General features: G+C 32.8%; 1 protein-coding gene across 3 annotated transcripts in view; it reads right to left on the minus strand.

Annotated features, from left to right (window-relative positions):
* Positions 1 to 22,614, minus strand: part of LOC118188517 (CD109 antigen-like) — a 219,487-nt gene that overhangs the window by 52,405 nt on the left and 144,468 nt on the right. For 2 of the 3 annotated variants that reach the window (XM_035358967.2, XM_035358957.2), the window contains exons 5-8: positions 20,324 to 20,394; positions 3,774 to 3,825; positions 3,368 to 3,690; positions 1,255 to 1,485 (exon numbers count right to left, since the gene is read on the minus strand). In XM_035358967.2, coding sequence (XP_035214858.1) covers positions 1,255 to 1,485; positions 3,368 to 3,690; positions 3,774 to 3,825; positions 20,324 to 20,394 — 677 coding nt within the window. Of the gene's footprint in view, positions 1 to 1,254; positions 1,486 to 3,367; positions 3,691 to 3,773; positions 3,826 to 20,323; positions 20,395 to 22,614 lie in introns of those variants that run through there. The other variant, XM_085809276.1, reaches the window with a different exon arrangement.

The following is a 22,614-nucleotide window of genomic DNA, read 5'->3' on the forward strand; positions in this document are numbered from 1 at the left end:
AAATTTTCAAAATTTGCACAATATTAAACTGTGTAAGCAGTAACTGAATTAAAAATAGTATAATGGTACCAAAATAATAATTTCCTTGAACATGGTTCATATTTTATTTTTAACATAAATTCCTCAAAAGCAATTTTGTTCAGAAACTTCTCACATTCATTTTATTCTTAATTAACAGTCTGATCTTTCAAAAGATAACCATTTATTTCTTTAAGTATCCAAATAGTAAAGCAACTCAAATGCGGTACTTAAAAATCAAAATAAAGATCATCATACACACACCATCTTTAAGCAAAAGTACCTCCTTTTTTTAAGGTTAGTGTTATTTATAACTTCATGGGTAAAATCTTAACACGCTAAAGGAGTGGTAATTAAGCTCCTGATTGAGATGGCAATGGACAAAGATTATGTAAACACGACTAAATGGGTCTTTGAATCGTACTAAATTGATATTTCTGTTTTAGGGCATGAATCAAATACCGTAGGCCTTTCATATTTATTACGTAGCATCTTTTAGTAAAAATAAATTTAATTTTTTATACGGGTCCTGTGAAAAGAAGTGTCCAGATAGCACGTTTTCTTTATCCCGTTAAAGACGGATTAGAAAACTGTTCCGAACTATAAAACATTGGCCTTGCAGGGAAAACGTACTCGTAAGTAATTGAAAGAGAATCTCAAGACCTTACTTCCTTCATTTCTAAAATTTCAACTATGAATCGAATTTAGTCTTTTTTTTTAAATACACTGCGTTAGTTAATGAAATGCATTTCAAAATTTATTCATACTGCTATGATGTTCTGCTACATTTTTACTGTTTTGAATGATGGTTTTATAGAAATGTTATCTTCATTAGAAGTCAAAATTTAATTAATTTATATCTGAGTGAAATCAACTCAAATTTAAGTGACAAATATTCCAAAACTGTACTTTCATCTGACAAATGGATTGATTCCGTTAGAAAACAGAAACATGAAGGAATAAATACAAAATTTTCAATAATTTCTAGGTTAAATTTAGACTTTTCCTTCTCAAATTGAAAAGAAAGTTTAAAGGAAGTTCCAAGAATGAATTTACCATATTCATCAGCTTAATGTAAAAGTTTAGCGCAAACATTACCAGAATACATCAAATGCATTTTAGCTGTAAAAAAAGTCTTTAGTTATTAAACCTCGTGTGCTCTATGAGAATAATATTAAATTAAAGAAAAAATATATTTGCGTAAAACATGAATCACATACTGCAATAGGAACTTACATGAGTTTTGAATGGCATCCCTGGCTTAAAAACTTGAGGATTAACTCCTAAGAAGTGCAGAGATATACTAGAATTTACCACTCGAACTCGTGCATATGCAGAAACAAGAATATCATAGAAGCGTTCTCCGACAATTGCTTGGACTTCAATTTCACAGTACTCCAAAGGAACAGGCACTGCAAGGTTTCTCAACTCTGACATTGGAATGCTAAAATCGTATGTTCCATGGAACTATCGGAAAATATTATTTTTAATTTCACAAAATTTACAACATATATGCATACATGAAACACACATTACGATAATACTACATACACATTTATAAAACAGGTGTTACATGCATTAATATAAGTGACAATTTGCTTGAAATACTATATGACATTCCTAAAAATAATACACAAAGTGCTTCTAGCTCACATAGTTTGAAAATAATGTTTCACGCCATGCATGTAAATAATTGACAATATTTATTAAAAATTTTTTTAATTTGAGAAAAATTAATCTTACATTGACATTCCTTTCAAAGATATGCTCTATGCTTTTCAAAAGAATCTGATTCAGGCTTTTCGTTTCTAGGAATTCTGTCGATTGAAGAAATTCTACAACCCAAAGCTGAAGGAACCAAATTTATACGAAATTGGACTTCTTTTAGCTGATTCATATGAGGCTAACTGATAATGAGACAGAAGTCCCTTTTTTTTTTTTTTTTTTTTTTTTTTTTTTTGCATGTGTAAATGAAAAGGGAGAGAATTTCCCTTAAGAAGTTTTCCACAAACGCCTTTTTTTCTAGATAGCTTTCTAGTTACTTTACCATAATTTACGTTACCTTGCCTGTGTGGAAATCTTTTCATTTCTGAGGCAGAATCATGAACATAGGCGAAACAGATAAAAATATATTTTCCGAAAAGTAAAATCTTTGAACTATGGTGTAATAAACTTATTTTAAAATATTTTCAAAAATCCCATAAAAGGGGTTTCTTTGCCTTGCTTTATAAATCACAAATCTACCAAAAAATGAAACTATCCTACTTGAAAGTAACACTTTAATTAAATAACCAACTAACTTCTTGAAGAAAGTAATCCTATAGCAGATTGTCTTGAAGTACATATTTCATAAAATTGCACCAAAGGTTAGAATTTACCTAATTTTAAATTCAGGTTGATTTACTTTTCTTACTTAAGTAGTTTCAGGCTCATATTTGTTAAAAGTAGGAGTAGAAACACGTTTCACAGTAGGTTACTGTTTATTAAAGACAGAAAAGATCACAGTATGGTCATATTTGTAAGGAGAGAAACAAGGTTGTTTAAAAACGCTATTAAAGCTTCTTTCGATTCAACTAGCAGATGAACTTTTGAAGTAACAAATATTTACCAATATCATGTAGTTGAGATGATACACGAATTTTGCATGTGTGCATATTACACTGAACCCATGAAATAGGCAAGAAACCATATAAAGTGTCATAGAAATTTAACTCACTATTTTATCTTTATTTTCACTTCTACTTTCGTCGGCTCTCACTTGGATGCAAGGTACAAGTAACATGTATACAAGAACAGAGTTCTTGAAATTAGGGAGTGGGCCACGTCCGGAATTAACCCGGACAGTCTTGGTTTTTTAGTGCTATCAGTGAAAATATCTCGTCTAAGACAGCGCCCCAGGGAATGGGTTCGAGGGTCTCCCACCACACCACGAGAGGGCTTTCGGATTGTCATATATTTTGAGTGCCCCCAAGCAGCACAGGCAAAACACATTTAGAACAGCCATGCCTTCTCCAGAATTCGAACCTAAGCCCTTCGATACGGCAGTCAGTGTCAGTAACCATTATACTGTCAGGGCGGCGAAATAAAGAAGTTCATTGTAAATGTATAATGCAACTTTATTACTTTACTTAATATTGCCAGTGTCTTCTTATTTTTAACATGTAAGTTAAACATGATCTTATTTTATTACGTTACATGAATATCGCATTATTTATAGCGTTCGATATAAAACGCATGTTTCACTTAGCCATGATAGGTAATACTATGTATATGATCTGAAGATAAGGGCACTTCTACTGTATTATAAAACTTCGAAAAAGGTACTTATTTTTGTAGTACATTTGCTTACCAGGTCGACATATTCCTCCAGATAGCGATCATTCCAGTTTAGTCCCATATCTTGATATTTGCCTAAGGGTCTCAAGAATGTTTTAAGGGTAATATTTCCAGTTACCGTTGCTACGCTGGTGTAATTGGCCAAAATCTGACCTTCGAGATACTCCTCCGAATTAAGAATAAAAGTAGGAGTACCAACATTTACGTCAAATCTGTGACTGAACCATCTTTCAAGAAGAACCTTACTTTCTTCAGTTTGCCCAAGAGCTACGACTCGGATTGTCCACCATCCTTCGGGAAAGTCGTATGGCAGTTCAAATTCTAAGTTTACGATTCCTGAAAAGTTCAAAAAGAGTATTAATACTTTGTGACATTATAGAAGATAATTGTTATAAAGTGTGATATGTAGTCGATATTACCTAGATAAGGATACACAGACACCCAGCGTTTCATTACGAAACTTCTTGAATCCTTAAAGAATAAATTTTGTATGAAAACCTTCATCACATAACTCAATTCTGAAAGGCTTTAAAATTACATTACAGTACAAAAAATTTCAATATTAATTACTACAAAAATTTTGTATTCTAGAAAATGTGTAGAAACAAGCATAGTGTCATATGTTATAAACTAGATGGTCCAATGACGATACTACAGTGCTAGATGCTACAATGAAGAAAATTTATTATAATTTCAGATCATTATGTGTTAGCATTTTCAAGCTTTTCATGTCATTTCTTCGGTTTATCATATCAGTCTTCATCTTTATCAATAATATGGCTTTCGCATCATTTGTTTGATTAACTTTGCTTCAACAATAGTATACAAAATTTCGACGTGTTCTAATACACCGACTGTTCTCTTTCATTATTGCATTTTCTGTCCTAGAACAACAATCGTTATTTCTGTCTCTCTCCTATCCCTCTATTTGTGGCTACCCTTCTACATTTAAAACCTAATAATACAGTTTGTGTTACCCTCTACTTTATACATTCGCTATACTATTTCTTTAAATATAACACATGAAATAAACATCCTTTCAAACATTAATGAAATAAAATTCTAAATATCGCCAGATTAAAAAAAAATGACAATAATCCTGAGCTTAAATTCAGTGCAGTCCACCAAAGCTCAGCTCCGGAGTTTCTCAGCTTTTGAGTGAAATCGTAATTTCAACTAGAGTCCCCCAAAAATATGAACTTCCGTATTTTAATAATTTAGACTTCCGTATTTGCCATTAATTTAACTTAAATTTTTAGTTTTTCTAACATTAATTAAAATTACATAAAAAGAATGCACATTATTCTTTTATTTTAATCATTTACTTTCGTTATCTTTCCTAAAAATCTCTATACTGCTCCGCCATATTAAATTTTAAAATATTAAATACTAGTTTTAACGTGTGGAAGAACTTCATCTTGCTAGTTGGAGAGAAGGAATCAAACTCTTTTAATTTTCTTTTAAATCACTCAAAACGTAAAAAATATCCTCAATTTGAACAGAAACAATTTTTTAAAACAAGGGGTGTCATCTTAATGCCTTCGTATAATTTTAAAAATTGGAGAAAATTATTATCATTTTTTAACTAATTTTTAAAGCAAAACTCTTATGAACTGTTTTAATCTGTAGCTATGCCGTGAATCATTGGCTTTTAAACGAAATGAGTTGCAAGCTGCCACGTCCTCTGTCTTTCTGCTCACCCCCTCCCCATGACAAGGGAACAATGCATACTGTCAAGTGTACTGCATTAGTAGAGCTAAATAAACTCTGTCACAAAAATATATATGCACCCAAAAGAAAACAAACTACTATCACAAAACTTAACACGTGTGGTGTAGTGTATAAGGAGATAAACGATTACAAATTCAGAACAAAATATCATTTTATTAATAAGTCTCGGCAAGAGAAAGTTACAATTCAGTATGTAGTATAGCCACCCTCTGGCAGCCATACAAACCGAAACAAGGCAAGGAATCGAATCAATTTCACCTATGACCTTCTACGAATGATCATGCCATAATCTTTGCAACTGGGCAGTTAATTCACAAATATTCTTGGACGGCAGCAGTTGTCTTCCAAGTATATCCCAAACATACTCTACTGGCGAGAGGTCTGGTGACTTGGTAGGCCATGAGAGTACGTCATATCCTTGAAGACATTGCTAGGAGTGTCGCGCAGTGTGTGGATGAGCGTTGTCTTGCTGATAAATGGCACTTGGGGGACTTGATAGCATAGGCAGTACAAAAGGCGCTAACCTGCCGTCCTTGTAAATGCGAGCCGCCATAGTGCCTTGAAGGATGACTAGAGCGGATCGTGTGTCCCGAAGAATCGCTTCTCACGCTGTCACTCTGTAATCGACGTATGCCGTTCAAAAACAAAGGCCGGATCGGACCGCTGGCCTGCCCACTTCCAGACGCGTGTGGGTTGGTCATCAGCACTGAGACTGAATCGGGATTCATATCTGAAGGTCACACGCCTCCAGTCAGCCACATTCCAGTTTGCCCGAGTTCGGCGAGACACTGCCGATAATGTGGGTTCAGTGATAGGCGTCTTTATGGGTGTAGACAGCATATACCAGCGTCGGCCAGTCGTCTTCGAATAGTTTCCCTTTATACCACCGGATGCCTGGTGGGTGGTAAACTGCGTGGTATCGATGCTAGCGACGTTGTAGGTACGGAATTGGTCGCTCTTATGTTTGCGCGATCCTTGAACTCATTTGTATGCCTGGGATGCCCTGACCCTCCGCGACGATAGACTATCCTTTCTGTAATCCATTGTCGCCAACACCGAGCAACTGCCATATCGGTTCAACCAAGGTAGAGGCCAATACGCCTGTTGGACAAACCTGCTTCTCTGAGGCCTACTATACGGCCCTTCTCAAAGTCTGACATCTGTTTGTACTGCCGCCGGTTAAGTCTCAGAGGCATCTCTAGTCCCAATACCCTCCACCCAAGTCGACAGATTCGTTTGAATAGCACAGCAAGAGCAATTATGCTTTTAAACTCTTCCAGCTGAGCATCTCATATGTGCATAGCCCACTTACCCTTGTCTCATCGGCGTCGAAATTTAAATCATTTCCATAGCTCTTACTAGACTGCACTCGAGCCAAATTTCGTGATTATGGCTCGATTTCTTTTGGGTGCATTTTTTTTTTTTTTTTTTTTTTTTTTTTTTTTTTTTTTTTGTGAGAGAGTGTATTTTACACGGCCAAAGGGAATCTTCTTCCTTTCCTTCGTTGATGCAACAAATTTGGAGAAATTCGCCCAATTACAAGACATCACATTATAACTACAAGGAAATTTATTTATTACGCTAGGAGCAATTTTCTGCTCAGAGGTGTACATTATAATCTATACAGGGTGAATTTGAACAAGTAGCCAAAACTTAAGGAGGTGATAGAAGAACGAGCAATATTCGTCCCAGAATGCAAGCTGTGAGACGTTAAAGAATAGTTTTCCACTATGACATTTAAAGAATTTACGCAAGAATAAGAGGAGATACTTCGGAAAATATTGTATTAACAGGAACGTAACTGATGTACTTGCTCAAAGAAATTGCTCAAAAGACCTTCCGCCAGCTGTAAGTCCAAACACGAGAGATCTGGTGATCTTGTTGGCCAAACTATGGGACCATCTCCACTAATCCATCAGCCTGCCTGGAAATTTCGTAGTTCGTTTACCAAGCCATCCTCTCGGCAATCCACGATAGAAAATGCCATTAGGCGCCAGGGTCGACCCATTTATACTTACAATGCCACCTAACGGCTTGCCGTTTGCATTCCGCCCATACATTCTATGACGAATATTGCTCGTATAACTTCCTTCTATCACCCCCTAAAGTTTTGCCTACTTGTTCAGAAAATTAACCCTATATTTAATTTAAGTCGTTGGCTTATCCTTATTTATGAGCTTTTTATCAGAGTTCCATATGACAGTTTTATATTTATAGGACTAGGTTTGGTTTAGTTGATTGTGGCAAAGTACACAAGAGTTATCTGCCTGAAGGAAGGGATGCCTTCGGGAAGGGCATTTTAAGGGAAACTTGCTCGTATACACGTCGCACATGGATAAAACCCCGAAAACGCCGATACAGCCAATCCAGTTCTCTTGAACTCGGTGAAAACTACCAGTGTTCATCGAGTTTATTGCTCTGCCGCTGATGGGTCTATTTATAGGGCTAAGCGTAGTGTTTTCGTCTAAAAATCTGAAGTATGACTGAAAACGAAACTGAGATGGAATTTTGATTTTTCTGTTAGGAAGGGGAAAGTACTTAAAAGTGACAGACCTTTCCATATTTTAACAGACATGCGCAGTAAATTCAAAGATAGAAATAAAAAAAAAAATTTAAGCTACATAATATAAGATAAATCCAGCAGTTTAGATGTTCCTGATAATAGAGAAAGCTTTTTTTTTTTTTTTTACTAGTCTTTTTCCCTTGCTCGATAGTGACAGAATAAATGCTTAATCTAAGGATGAATTTAGAAACTTTATTGTGTTATTAATATCTGTTTTAAGACATGAAAAGCCCCACTGTTATTTTAGAAAAAGTTCAAAGCTTTTCACACATAAGTGATCAAGTAGAGATCTTTATTTAAATCAGCCTGAGAAAATATCTGTGAAGCTTTATAAAGGTGAAGTAATGAATGTAATGAAATTTTAAATCGACTAATAAATTGTATAATTTCTTTCGAAAAACCAGAGCTGTCACTTGATTAGTCTACTGATGCCATAAACTAGTAAATATATAAAATAGGTAAATCTAATAAGATACGAGAAAGTAATCAAAATTTTTGCGGAACGTTTTCTTTCATTCAAAATTATCTTTCAGACTGCTGTTCTGAAATTTGTATGAACTTTAGAACTGCATATAGGAAAGTTTATTTGAATCAAAAAGCATAATCAGCCAGTACACACACACAAAAAAAAATATTTCCTGCCCCTAAAAGAATGCATATTAGAAAATGGGAAAACATCCAATGGGAAATGCGAAAGATTTAGTAGTATTCAACCCATTAGGAGTGAAATCTAAAGACTGATTCACTAATTTTGCTAATATTAACGTTGGCTACACTGCACCGTAAAATGACCCTCAGAACTCAAGACAGATCAACAGATCATTAATATAGTAGATTGATTATACATGAACATACACTAAAATGAGATTTTCGTAAACCAAGTAAAATTTATTTGCGACTACGATATAAGCTGCTAATGAATCTTAACTGATTTTATAATTTTGCAAAGATTTACCGCTTCAGGCCAAAAACTAGTGATTTTTAAATTATGTGCTTTCTAAGAACAAGCTATAGAAGCAAATTTTCCTTTAAATGGTATCAATTATTTTTATTATAGATATCATAGAAATTCTGCCGAGGAAGTGTAAGAAAATTCTTTCCAGAAAATCCTGTTTTCATTTTCTTAAAGCTACATTTGTTATCTTAGCATAATTTATTATTAGATGGCGCTAATAGATGGCGCCACTATCTGCTTGGGTTAATTTTTGACGCATTAACTGTCTCGGGGAAAATCTTCATCTATTAATTGCACAATTGTTGCGTTTACTTTTCGACAATGATTTTAAAATTTTAAATAACATTACTTAGTTAAAAATTTGAAAATTGTTTTGAAATTAATACTCTTGGCCACTTCATCAATTAAGTTTAATTTTTACTTGGTAACTTGAAAGTGTCTGCATTCTTCAACTATTTCTTTCGCGTTAAGTTTCATTTCGCACGCAGAAACAAACTTAAATTCACTATATTAAAGTAGATAAGCAGTGGCGTAGCTAGGGTAGGGCAAGGGGGGGCATCTGTTCCCGGGCACAGCATCCAAGGGGCGCCAAACTGATGCTACGAAATTTTTTAATGAAATGTTTTCCATTCTTGGCACACAAAAAGGGGCGCAAATTCTTCAGTTGTCCCCGGGCGCTGGAAACTCTAGCAACAATATTTTCCTATAGCAAACAAATCTACGTTCTTTCATTAAACGGAAGTTTCCTACACCAACGCAAAGAGAAGAATATCAGCATAATATTTCAATAAGCTCAGATTGTGCAACTTCAAGAGAGAGCTGAGGGGAATACCAAGCAAAACGAATTAATACCTAAAGTCAACTAGATCAAAGAAAACAAGAAATATTTCTCCACACCTAACATTTTGTTCTGTTCCCTTTGACTTTTAGAAGCTAGTCGTTAATATGATCACAATATATTTGCTGCTTCAGAGAAAATTTAATCATCACATTTTGTTTTTCGGAAGTTTAACTATATAAAAGGATTTTTAAATTCCTTGTTAAAGTTAATGGTGGAGTTTAAGTAGGCTGTACATTTCAGAGACTTCTAAAATTTTTAACTTCTTATTAATACTCATATAAAACTTTATATATAGTTATATAAATTGATATCTGCACTTTACCTACATACAAGCTTGGGCCGATTTAAACTCAAATCGCTAGGTTATCGTGTAATTAATTAAAATTTGAATAGAGTTTATAGAAAAGTGGTTGCTCCAAAAAATATATTAATTCGACAAATAATAAAGCTTTATCGGCTCTTGATAATCATTAAATGTATGTGCAATAATAACTGTAAATTTATATTGTAGGACATTTAAATTGATAGTAAATCAAAAATAGTAAAAGTCGGAACATAAATTTATGCAATAGCATACAGTTCTTTAAAAGCTGCATGATACATGCGTATCTGCGATACGGTGATGTGATTGATGTCTTACAGCATTTGTTATTAGGACAGTATGATTTTAAATAATAAATTATGCTAACATTTATTAAAAATTTGCAATAATTTACACAAGCTTGTAGATATTTAGCTTATTATTTCTACATTATAAAGACTGTACTAACATTCCCCGCTCTTCTTTTGGTCATTTCAGATTTTACCCCTATCAATTTTAAAACAACTGCTTAATTTTGCTTTTTACACTGTCTGGGGACTTCAAAGCTTACACCAAAAATTACTACGATTACTGTGATATTTTTCGTTACACTTAAAAAACGATTCAAATATTTTGGATTTCAGGTTTCTGCTGGACTTATTTGTATGCCACACCTACCAATTTTACATTTTGTGACGCTCACGCAATGGCCCTGAATCGCAGAAATGGAAATAATTAGTCTTCTGTTTTTAATAGCTACGAAATCAGTAATCGAAAACAATTCTTAATTAAAAGACTTTAAATAAACCGTCCATCATTCCTGCAATAAATGAAGTCACAATTAAAATGATGATATAAATTTCAAGAATCTCTAAACTGAAATTATTTTGTATCATGCTGAAATAAATAAACGAAACCGAAGTTATAATATTTTGTCATCAAAATGGGGAAAGACTAACACGCTCGAGGTTATGGTAAAGATGAAACATTGTAAGTCACTATGGTATAGGACTTTTAACTGCACCGTAACCTAAAATAGCATCACTGCTTATCATTCATTACGAGAATAGCTGAACTTATTTTTTCGTCCCTCCAGGGAAGGAAAGAACTGAATTACCTGGTTATCATGTCACTTTAAACTTATTTCTTACCATGAATTGGTGAACGGGTTCGACGTTTGCATTTACTCGAATTGGATTTAAATATTATCCAATTCGGAATTATTTATAACTAAATTTTAATAGTATCCAGTTCGGATTATTGGAAAAGGAAACGTTACACCAGAGACTTGACTTGCCTAGTGTTCGGTTTATCTTAGGCACCCGATAATACAGTCCAGTCACATTAACGTGCCCACCTGTCAAAAGACAGAATAATCATCTTTCGCAGATCGGACGGCTGTGAGACGAGCAAGAAAAGAGTCAGTTAGGTTCTTGAAGGTATTCACTGGGATGTTGAGCCAAGCCGACTTCAGTGCAGTGGCCAGCTGCGCTAGGTTAAGCGGCTGAGGATCCATGGCGCGAACAACCCGACTGACACAGTCCCACAGATTCTCGATTGGGCTCAAGTCCGGAGAGTTTGCTGGCCAGGTGAGTATGGTAAAATCATCTTGGGCCATGGAGGTAGGAAGTGAGATGTAGTGGTCCTAACCGGTTTTCCCCATACCCTGCTTTGAAGCACTGGCGATCCCTTCGTGGTCACCAAAACATTGGGCAAGTTCAATGGGTTTGTGCACGATCGGATGTAAATATTTCGTAATTACGTCGTAAATATACATATAAATGCATATACGTATTTTCTTTTTCTACGATACTTCAGAGTCCTAAGTATATGAAAAGAATTTATTTTTAAACATTTCATTCTGAACGGAATTAAATGCTGTACTTTTCACAAAACAGTTTGCTTAGAATGGTTTAATTTGAATGAAATATTTTCACGAGTTTTCGTTAATCACACTAGAAAAGAAATTTAAGGTAATTCGATTTCATTCGGTTAAGGATTACAAAAATTAAGATCAAAGTTTACTGTATTATTAAAATTAAAATTATGCATTATTTCTTTTCTATATATAGAGCTTCTTCCAAAAATACGTTTTCAAATATGACATGATTTTTTAACTTCTGAGGCATCTTTTAAATCGAAAAATATAAGTCAATTTATAGTTAATGCTCTATTAGGTCCATTTCAAAATAGAGCACCTTTTATTTTAATAGCGAAATACTTTAAATAGTACTTAACTTTCTTTGAATATTTTTGAAAGCGAATAAAATAAGGATTTTTTTAAAAATTTTCCTTAAAACTTGTAACTGAGTTATTATAAAATGTAAGGGGAATAATTCTTTTAATTATACTTATCAGATTTTTTTACCCTTAATTTCAACAATACATATACCAAAACTCTTCTTTATTACTTTCTTAAGTATGCATCTCATAGAATTTGCTTTACAATACCTTTCAACAGATTGCTTTCCAGTACGAACAATTCTTGCTTAAATAGTTTTATAACGTATTTGTCAACAGGATTTCAGTTTATGTTTACAATTCAATGTTAAGGTTGTTATATATTTAGGTAATATTTATAATCATTATAAATTTAGATACATTTCATAATTATATTTCTTCACAGTAACTTTCACAGTTGTTTATGAATGAATAAATCCTTCATTTCAAATACATTTATAGATAATTTAATAAATATTTACGTATTTTGTTAAAGGCAGATACATACTTTTTGAAAGCACATCCATAAAACCCATGCATAATTCATATTTTTCATTTCCGGCATGTGCAAATCTTTAATTTCTGTGCATTCACTATATTTTTCGTGTGTGTGTGTGTGTGATTATGGCAAAGCCTCGAGGGCTATCTGCCTAAGAGGAGGGATGCCTTCGTGGAGGACTTTCTAAGGGAAACTGGCTCGTATACACGTTACACATGGGGAAAACCACGAAAACACCCACGCAGCCAGCCCGTTCGCGGGATTCGAACCTCGGACCGAACTACCAGTGTTCAGCGACTTTACCGCTCGGCCGCTGGTGGGCCTATATTTTTCGAGTAAAGTAATTTACACTAATTTAACATATACCCGAAAGTTTTACATAAGAAATATGTATGAATATAATTTGAATGAAAATTATATTCAAATTTTAAAAAGTACATCTTACAATAATATGTGGATGTGAAAAAAATTTACTTAAAACATTTTTGCGTTTGGAAACAAAATAAAAGTAGCGAATACTCTATTAAGGGTATCAAAAGATGTATACAATTTTAAGGGTACCGTACGGTATTTTTCATTCTTTAAGCATAATATTATTGCTATTTCTGTAGTTCAACAGCTTAGAATTTTATAAAACAAATTCATAATCAAAATCGCTGTTGTTAGTCAGCGAAAAGTAACCAAGATATGATTTTTGCGTAAATGTCACTTAACTATACAAATTGCTATTATCCATCATACTATTAATGTTCCTTTTATGTGGAAGTATCCCGTTTTTTTTTATATGTATGGAACTGTCATGTGTCGAAATACTGTCAGAGTGCTGTCAAGCGAGCTTCTGAATATAAATAAAAAACACCCCATCTGGTGACAGAAGCTTCGGAGCAGTACTGATTTGATCACTCCTTCCTTTCTTACCTCCATGTCCTGGGCATCCTAGTCTTTTCCTGGGTCTCTTCGAACCACGTACGTACACTGAGAGCTGTATGACACTTAGCATTGTCCTGCTGACAGATGCCATCAATCTGAGGAAAAAACAATTCGCATGTAAGGGGAAAGAAGGTCTGCACGGACAGATGCTTATTTCTGTGGATTCATCGTGCCTTAACAATGAAGAGTGCACCCAGAGAATGCAACAAAAACATTCCCCAGATGACAACGCTCCCTCCTTCCTCTTGGACCATTCAGGTAATAGTTACAGGGTGTTTCCTTTCCGACATTTCACGCCGTATACGCTAACGTCGATCTGTCCGATGGAGCATAAAACGTGATTCGTCGGAAAAACTACTTGTTGCCACTCACTGGATGTCCAGTTGCGGTACTGGCGTCCAAATTCCAGCCTTCGTCGTCGATGAACTGCAGTCAGCATATATGCTTCAATCAGGCATTTGTTGCGGAGGCCCATACGGTTGCACGTCTATTCTTACGGGGGGCGTCTCCGCAGCTGTCGTTCACTTATATCATCTATAGTTCGTGGTGCATCACATTTGCCAAGTCGCTGATTTTGGATAGTGCCATTTTGCCATGCACTGTATACTTTTACCACGGCTACATGCGAACAGTTTACAAAATTAACCTTTTCGGAAATGTTTCCACCCTTGGCGCGAAAGCCAATGATAGTGTCCTTTTGGACGTCAGATAAATCGCTCCGGTTCTGCATTACGCCAACGATTGCAATGCTTTCTGATTCTCTCGGACACCCTTTATATACGCTCCACAGCAATGTGCTGCCACCTGCCTTCTGTGATTAGTTATTTCACGTTGACGTCGAAAGTAAGGGGTGGTCACATTAATTTGACTGGATTGTATAGTTTATCATTTGGTGAAATCGCATCAAAATATTTCACTCACGCTTGCTTGATCATTCTTGAGAGTTAATTCACATATCATACGTCAATAGCAATTTAAAAATAATTTTTTGTATGAAATTCATTTAGGCTGTACGAAATACATTATTTTAATAATAGCAGAACTTCATTAACCATTTTTCATCTATTCAATAACATTGCACATTTCACTACCTTTTCTTAAAATAAATTGTTACAATTTAAACACCAATTTAAAATTTTCATTGAACCTACAAAATCGGCAAGACATTTTCATCGAACTTACAAGTCTGCCAACAAAATTTAATGAATGCATAGCAAGAAACATAATAAATGCATATCAAGACGCATAATTGAATTCTGTTAGAGTAACTTGTAAGATTGGTTTAAAAAAAAATCTTTTAGATTGCAGGATGTGAGGTTCAAGCTTAGTTCAGCTGCAGCTAGAGGAGTAATGAAGTAATCATGTTAATATTTTCATGATTTTTGCAAAAGGATAATTAAGAGTTTGTTATGAATGATGTCTCTCGTCACCCCCTCTCTTACCTTCATAACCATCTTTACAAATGTTGTACGACTATCTCACACTAAAACTTCTGTAGTGATAGGGAAAAGATTGCCACATTTTTCCATGTTAATAATATTTTGTTTCACTGCAAGTATTATTCCCTACATAGGAAAAACAGAACACTTCCAAGCACTGTAAAAATATAGTTTCAAGCTTGAGAGCAGTAAACACCTAAGAAGAATCCTTAAGAAATGCTGGAAAGCGTACATGAAAACAATACCTAGGAGGCTTAATCATTATGTACCGGACTGCGATACTGACATCAATATTACGTTCAATTAAGGATAAATTGCAGAAACCATCTGTAATCAATATTCCTAATATGAAAAATAACAAAAAATTTATTGTGTTTGGTAAATTTTTTACAGAACCTCGGAGAAATGTGATAAACTTCAATTAGCAGGTAAAAAGATTTTTCACCATCTTCTGAGGATCATGAATTCTCGAACATAGAAGTTCACAAGCTTTTTAATCTTTCTGAACTTTCCGCAATTTAACCTACACACGAGTCCAGTGTCGAGAATTCATGATACGTTGTCCTTTGATAGTTTGACAGTCCTTTCGATCAAGCTTAATTAATGCATTCCCAAGTAGCACACGACATTGCAAAGTGGTCGTGGTAACTTTTACGACGTCTTTACAACGATGCGAAGAAGCAAAATATTTGCCGTTGCAACTGGCAATTTGTCGACGTCGCTGAAACGTCATATGATATGACCGCTTTTAGACGTGGTCGTTTTAGCATTTTTTTTAGTTCATCAGCATTATTTTTAGAATGAAAAGAGACTAAATCTGGCCTTTCAAGAATCTGAAGTCCGCATAAGATTTACTTTGCAATGTTTCATTACTTTATTTCATCTAAATATATTAATCTAAAGTAGATTATCTAATAAAATGCAAATTTAATATAAATACTTTTGAATTTAATTAGTACTAAAAATACGTGCTAAATAATTGTTAATTTTTTTTAAATAATTAATACTTAAAATATTTTTATAAATATTTTAGCAAAATATTTAAAAATGAAACTAATCTATAAAGTAAGTTATTAAGTTATGCATTTTATATATTTTAAAAAATATTTCCGAAATCAGTGCAAATCACATGTTAGCAATTATTTCACTACTGAAATATGACTTTATTTATTATTTTTGAAGTAAGGACGAATTCATGGCTGTCCAATATATATGGCGGAAGGTGAAGCAGACCTGTGCATTATTTACTGGATGCTTATATATGAACATCTCGAGATTTGGGCACTATGGCTAGCTGCCAAATTCGAACAACTGCGCAATTAATTCAGATTCTAGCAGTTCTTTTAAGTCATTGGGTAAAGATGCCATCTGTAAGGCGTTTGAAAAGACTTACTTCATGTTTAAAATTCAATCAAGCAATGGCTGATATAAATAATGTTGCTTATATTAAAAGTAAATGTAATGCACTGTCAATCAGACAAGGCATTGTGAATATTCTCATTGTTCTGTATCTATTTACTTCAACAGTTTTCAGCGAGTGAACTGAATTTATGCTTATTTTGTGTGTGATTATCTGCTATGGTGAATCTAGTGTTCGTGAAATAGTGTCTCTGTGTAAATAGTGTCTGTCTCCAATCGCTGTGGTTCCAGCGGTGCAATATTTGGATAAACTTACTAGCTTTGTGCTTCAGTTATAACGTACTAAGTGCTATATCGCATATCATTCATATTAATCGATTATTGCGTTCATATTGAAAAGTTGGCTTTCAGAATTAATTCATATAGAACCAAAAATAACATACAACGGTAAGCCACTTTCTGGTTTTGCTTAAAATGCAATCAATACAGAAGCAACAACAATTCAAGCTGTTTTGGTATGTTCATTATTTTCAAAATACAAAGAAATTATTGGACTGGTACCAGTACTTAATATGGCTGCTGAAGATTAAATAAATATATGTATAATATAAGCAATTAATTAATTATTAAAATTAATAATAATGCACATTCTATAGTGTATTGTCTTTTGTACACTATGCAGAAAAGGTTAAAGATTTTAAACAGTGTATGAAATGTATGATCGAAAAACTAGTGTTAAGGAAACATTAGATTTCTATGAAATATTGCAATCTATAATTATGTGATATTTAATTGTGTAATATTAAAAAACACTCAATATTTTTTTGTTGATTGCAAATTGCAGTTTTATTACTTTTCGTTTGGTAACTATTCTTCCAAACACTGTGTAATTCGCGTTTTTTTTAAATATTGCCGATATGTATGCTTATTAGATTTTATCTCAATAAATTAATGTTGGAAATCAGGTTTTATTTTTTTATTAAATTTAAGTATATTCTATTGCCGTTATGTATGGTTATTAGTTTATCTCAATAAATGAATGTTGGAAATTATGTTTTATTTTTAATTAAATTTAAGTATATTCTATTTTCTTCGCTTACTTTTTATGTGCTTGTGATAAAGAAATTCATAATAAATAGAAACAAAAAGTTTCATCGTGTGCTATTTAACGAAGAGCTTACTTTAACGTACTTAGCTTACTGTCGTATACTATATTATTTCAATTATTTCTGTACAGTAACAAAAAGGAAAATTATTGATTATAAAAAGTGCATGAAATAATCATTGTAATCTACCACTATTCTAAAATGTAGAAACTAAAAATAAGTAAATACATTAACATATGATCGAAAGAAATGGTGTTAAGAATTTAGTATCAGAATTACTAGTAAATACTGCAATCCATAATTATTCCACTTTTAATTGCTAACTATTTAAAAAACACAAATATTTTCTTATTAATTGGAAATTTTAGTTCTGTTACCTTCCTTCTGCTATTTATACTTTCAAACACTACTAGTTCATGTTTTTTTTTCTTAAATAGGGCTGTCATGCATGTTGTTTGTTAGGTTGTTATTTCATTTTAGATATGAAATATGGGAAGTTATTAAATTTAGGTATATTTTTGATCACATTTATTAACTACTTTATACTGTCTTTCATTTGCATATCTTGTAGATATAGAAATTAATGGTTATATTTTTTACTGTGAACCGCAAATAAATTTATACTTGAGTTCAGGTAAAATACTGATTATGTTACCTTAAGAACCGCTTCCTAATTTATCACGACAGGTGCAATTTTCAATGTCTCTGAGATTTAACAGAAATAAATGTGATAATGCTGTTATCAGAAAAAAAACGCTCTTTTTCTACCCACATATGTACCTTTACATTTATTTATGTCTAATTGAGTTTTATTTACTTAAAACCTACTAACCACTTTCATAATTACTCTCACTTAAGGAAAAAAATGAAGAAATTTTAAATAATAGTAACTTAGAATTTAAGTTATTTAAAAAATATAGTTTAAAGTACTAAAAATAATTAAGGCTTTTATTAATTATGCATATTTAGTCTAAAGAGAAAAAATTGTATTATCTTCTGGTTTTAAGGAAATGATAAAGTATTTCAACTTTGGAAAAATACAAGGAATAAAAAATTTAAAAAAGAAGAAAAACATATTAATTATTAAGCTTATTTTTCTGCATAAATCAATATGTGACACAAGAACATAATAGCGAGACTTTGACAACTGTTGCAAAAAAGTGGAATTTTGCGAACATTTAGGCCTCTTTAAGACGTCGTGATACGATGCTTTCACAACCAAAATATCACCTGTGAAAGACGCAATAACGACGTTTATGCGACAAAAGCCTCATCTACAAAGACGTAATTAAGACGTCTTGGCAACGGTTGCAAAACAGGGGATGTTCGCGGACATCTGAGCGTCTTAAAGACGACATATTGCAACGATTTTGCAACGACATCCGCGACGAGTTTGCAACGTCGTTATGACGTTGCTGTGCTACTTGGGTTATTTCCGATGCAGGTAAGTTAGTTTCAGAAACGGGAATGGAGCTGTACGGGTGACAGCGTGTTTCAAACATAAAAGGTCTGAACAGTTATTTTTTAAGAAATAAGAATTTGACGTGAAAGTTGAGATAATTTTCCTCTCTCTCTCATCAGAACTGTTTGTTCTTTAACGTTTACGAAAGCATAACGCCTTCTTACTTGGTGTTACGTCGAGTACTTAAAAAAATCATTCCTTATAATGAAAATAATGCTTATTTTAAAATGGCATGTAGTGTAATATTGAAAAGAAATAATTTAAACATTCAGACGAGTTACATTTTGCTAAAATCAAATAAGCTACATTTTCGTTGATGATAATTTTTATGTTATTTGACGGTAGCATTTTAACTACTATATTTTTAATTGATGGTAACATATGCAGAAATATCTGCTCAAAAAAGAGCGATTACATCGCTCTTTTTTTTTTTTTTTTTTTGGTTTTTAACAAATTTCAGATTCAATACCTAGCAAAACTTGGTGGAGTTCAAAATACGGGTATCTAACATTGAATCTTCGCTGACAGATGATAGAAGTATGGTCTGCATACTACGGAAGATATGTGGGAGGCAGATGTACAGATTGTTTACTACCGAAATAGATCTTGTCAAAGCTGAATATAATATCGCAGTTTATAGATAATTAAGAGAACATAAAAATGATAATAATAGTAGTAAACTTATCTTAAAAAGATCTAATTACTAAAAATATTCAAAAATGTATAAAAAAGTTAGACTTTAAATGAAAGGAAACAACTTCGCATCTATTCTCAATTAAAAGCAATATCTGCTACTGCCTATTCATAAGATTAATTACTCCTGAATAAAACTAAATCTCCGCTCAAAACTGCTTTCAGTTTTGAAGGGGAAGCTTTGTTTTGCATTTCCTTTTTTGAGTGTAAAATGGCACAAACAAGAAAATACTCAAATATTGAAAAAAGTGTTTTACAGTTTAGAAAAAAATTAAAAAGGTATATATATGTAGAGGCCTGCAATAAATATCTTACTACGAAATTTCATCATAACTGTTTGATAATTTTTAATGCAAACCGTAGCGTACGAAAAAACAGAGTTCGAAATTTTACAATCGAATTAGTGTTAGAAACCCTTTTATTTATGACATTCATTATATAAAATAACGTTTATTTGCGAATTATTGTCAAGAAGTCCAGATGAAATAACTTTTTGATTGATTAATTTTGCTACACTACACACCACACTTTTATATTACTTTAGATAAATGACAGGTCCTATGCATCATCGATTGGTAATAGTATGTATTTGTAATGGACGACAATTCTTTTTTATACGTAAACTGAAAACGTAATAATTTTTGAATCATTCTTCTTCGTAATACCATTTCTTCTGTTTTGCTATATAAAAATGGCACGAGGTAATGTAGTGTCAAAGTTTCGTTTTCTCAATATGAACTGCAAGAACTTCTATTCTCATTGTTCTTCGACTTTTCTTTAAGAGCTCAGAGACTTATGACATTAAACAGAACATTCAATTGTGAAACAATAAAAGTTTTGCAAATAAAATTCAGAAAAATTAAAACTCACCACGAGATATATGTCGATGGGTTCAGTGAACGGTTTCAGTTCGGTAGTCAGCAATACAATACGAATATACACTGAAAAGAAACGCATTTCGGAAATTATGTCAGCAACCATTAGAACAATGAATAGATACGAAACTATAATGACTATTAAGCATGCCAATGAATAAAATAATTTTTATTTGTTGATTAAACAGTATACTCCCTTGAGGAAAGAGTTAAGGAATTAAAATAAAATTTAATTTAAATTAATTAAAATACTGTAATAAAGCTCTATTAATTAAATAGTTTAGAATAAGGGATATTTATTATATCTCTATTAAACATACCATTTAAATATTTACTAAATTAAACTATTTAACTATGTATGAAACCAAATTTTCCTAAAAACAGGACACATTAATGCATTATTGTTTTTTGTCTGCTCAGAAATGATATCAGTCAATAAAAATTGCTATCTCAAATATTTAACGTAAAATAAATCTGTGCAAGTAAAATCATCGTAATATAAGAAAAATATTTAGTAATATATTACATTTACCTACTACCCATAAGTTCAATAACTTTATCTTGTAGTCCGCTGCCTTAAAAATGCCTTTGGCTTATCTCTAGCGGATTTTAGCTCCTTATTAATTTCAGCAAATATTCTTTATTTTTACTTAATTTACTTTCCAGTTTTGTTATCTAATAGGTTAGTAAAGGATATTATTTCATAATTGTGTTACACAATAGTTTTGTATCTTTACATTATTATTTTCTGCTTTATTACACTTAATTTAAGCTTTTAAGAGATTCTGATTTTTAACTAGGAGTTTTGGTTTTGTTGAACTTTGTTGTGAATGAACATTTATAGCTTATAATAGAGACATAGAAGCTTATTTATATCTCAGACTTCATACGGAGGACTTTTTATTTCCTTCCTGGGTAGCAAGTTTATACTTGTATTTGTGGCCATACAAATACAAAATTATAAATATAACCTAATCAAGTTATCATTTGGGCTTGATCATCTTTGTAACTAATATTTCGATTGGCATTATTTAAACTGTAACTTAAATTTATTATAACATTTTACTCTTCCAAATTATGTCTCCCTTATCGACTCTGTTAAAATTATTTCTCCGTAAATTTCAAGGAAATTTTCTGTACTGTATTGTATGTAATTTATACGAAGCGAATTATGTGTTCAATGAAAGCCCATCTGAATTTCTGGACCGATTCTTGGCTGCGGTCCCCAGGTGATAGAGTTTTTTAATAACTAGACGTCAAAAGATGGAAAAACTAATAGCATGAGAGCAGTCCAAAGTATAATATATTGCAATGTGACGCATTAACTTACCTGGCAATGTAATACAGGGTGCAGCATTTTAGTCAACCCATTTTAAAAATCCCATATTCCGTCCTATATACAACGAATCTCCAAATATTTTATACCATCTTTTTCGCTGTGCTTGCCCATTTACATACATACCACGTAGACTTTACATCTTCACTTTATGTGCATTTACTTTAGTTATTTGTGAAACACTATTTATGCCAAATGAATAAATTTTGAAAAAATTTGGAAATGGAGAGTTTGCTGCATTGAGTAGACGGACGACGACAGAAGACTTCTGTGTTTCGATGACATTCAGTGGCCCACCAGATTCCCCCGATTTAAGTGCTCTAGACGTCTCCCATTAGGAACATTTGAAGGATAAGGCGTCTGCAACCAGAGAGGGAAGTGTGAAAGAGCTGAAGGAACGAATCAAGGAGGAAATTGAGCGCATAACTCCGGTACATCTTTGACCGTGTAATGCAAAGTTTTCGTAATTTTTACAGGTCATTGTTAAACGAGGATGGTCATTTGGCAGGCCTCGTGTTCCACAAAGCAAATACATACAAAGCGTAGTGGTGAAGCCTACTTGCATATGAATGGACAAGTGTAGTGAAAAAGATGACAAAATATTTGGAGTTTAATTTTTTTTAGCGCCAACTGTTTATTTTAAGTTGAAAAATGCTCTACCTGCATAATGTAATGTCCAACAAAATGCAAGAAGAAGAAAAATACGTTCGATTTTTAAATATTATTTTTGAATGGCATTTATAACTTTGTTTCTTCCTTTCGAATGATCTTTATTCCTTCGTTACTTACAGTAACTTCTTTTTGTTTCAAACACTGATTTAATTTAAATAGAATCAAATGAATTTATATTCTAGATTAAACTGCTTGAAAATATATGGTTGATTGCTGCAAGTATTTTTCTGTTAAGTATAATGTGGGTTATTCTTTTTTCTGTTTATGTGTGTTTTTAA

The sequence above is a fragment of the Stegodyphus dumicola genome, chromosome X2 (assembly GCF_044657685.1).
Source record: "Stegodyphus dumicola isolate Sdum_Otavi_A_Nest chromosome X2, ASM4465768v1".
Lineage (NCBI taxonomy): Eukaryota > Metazoa > Arthropoda > Arachnida > Araneae > Eresidae > Stegodyphus > Stegodyphus dumicola.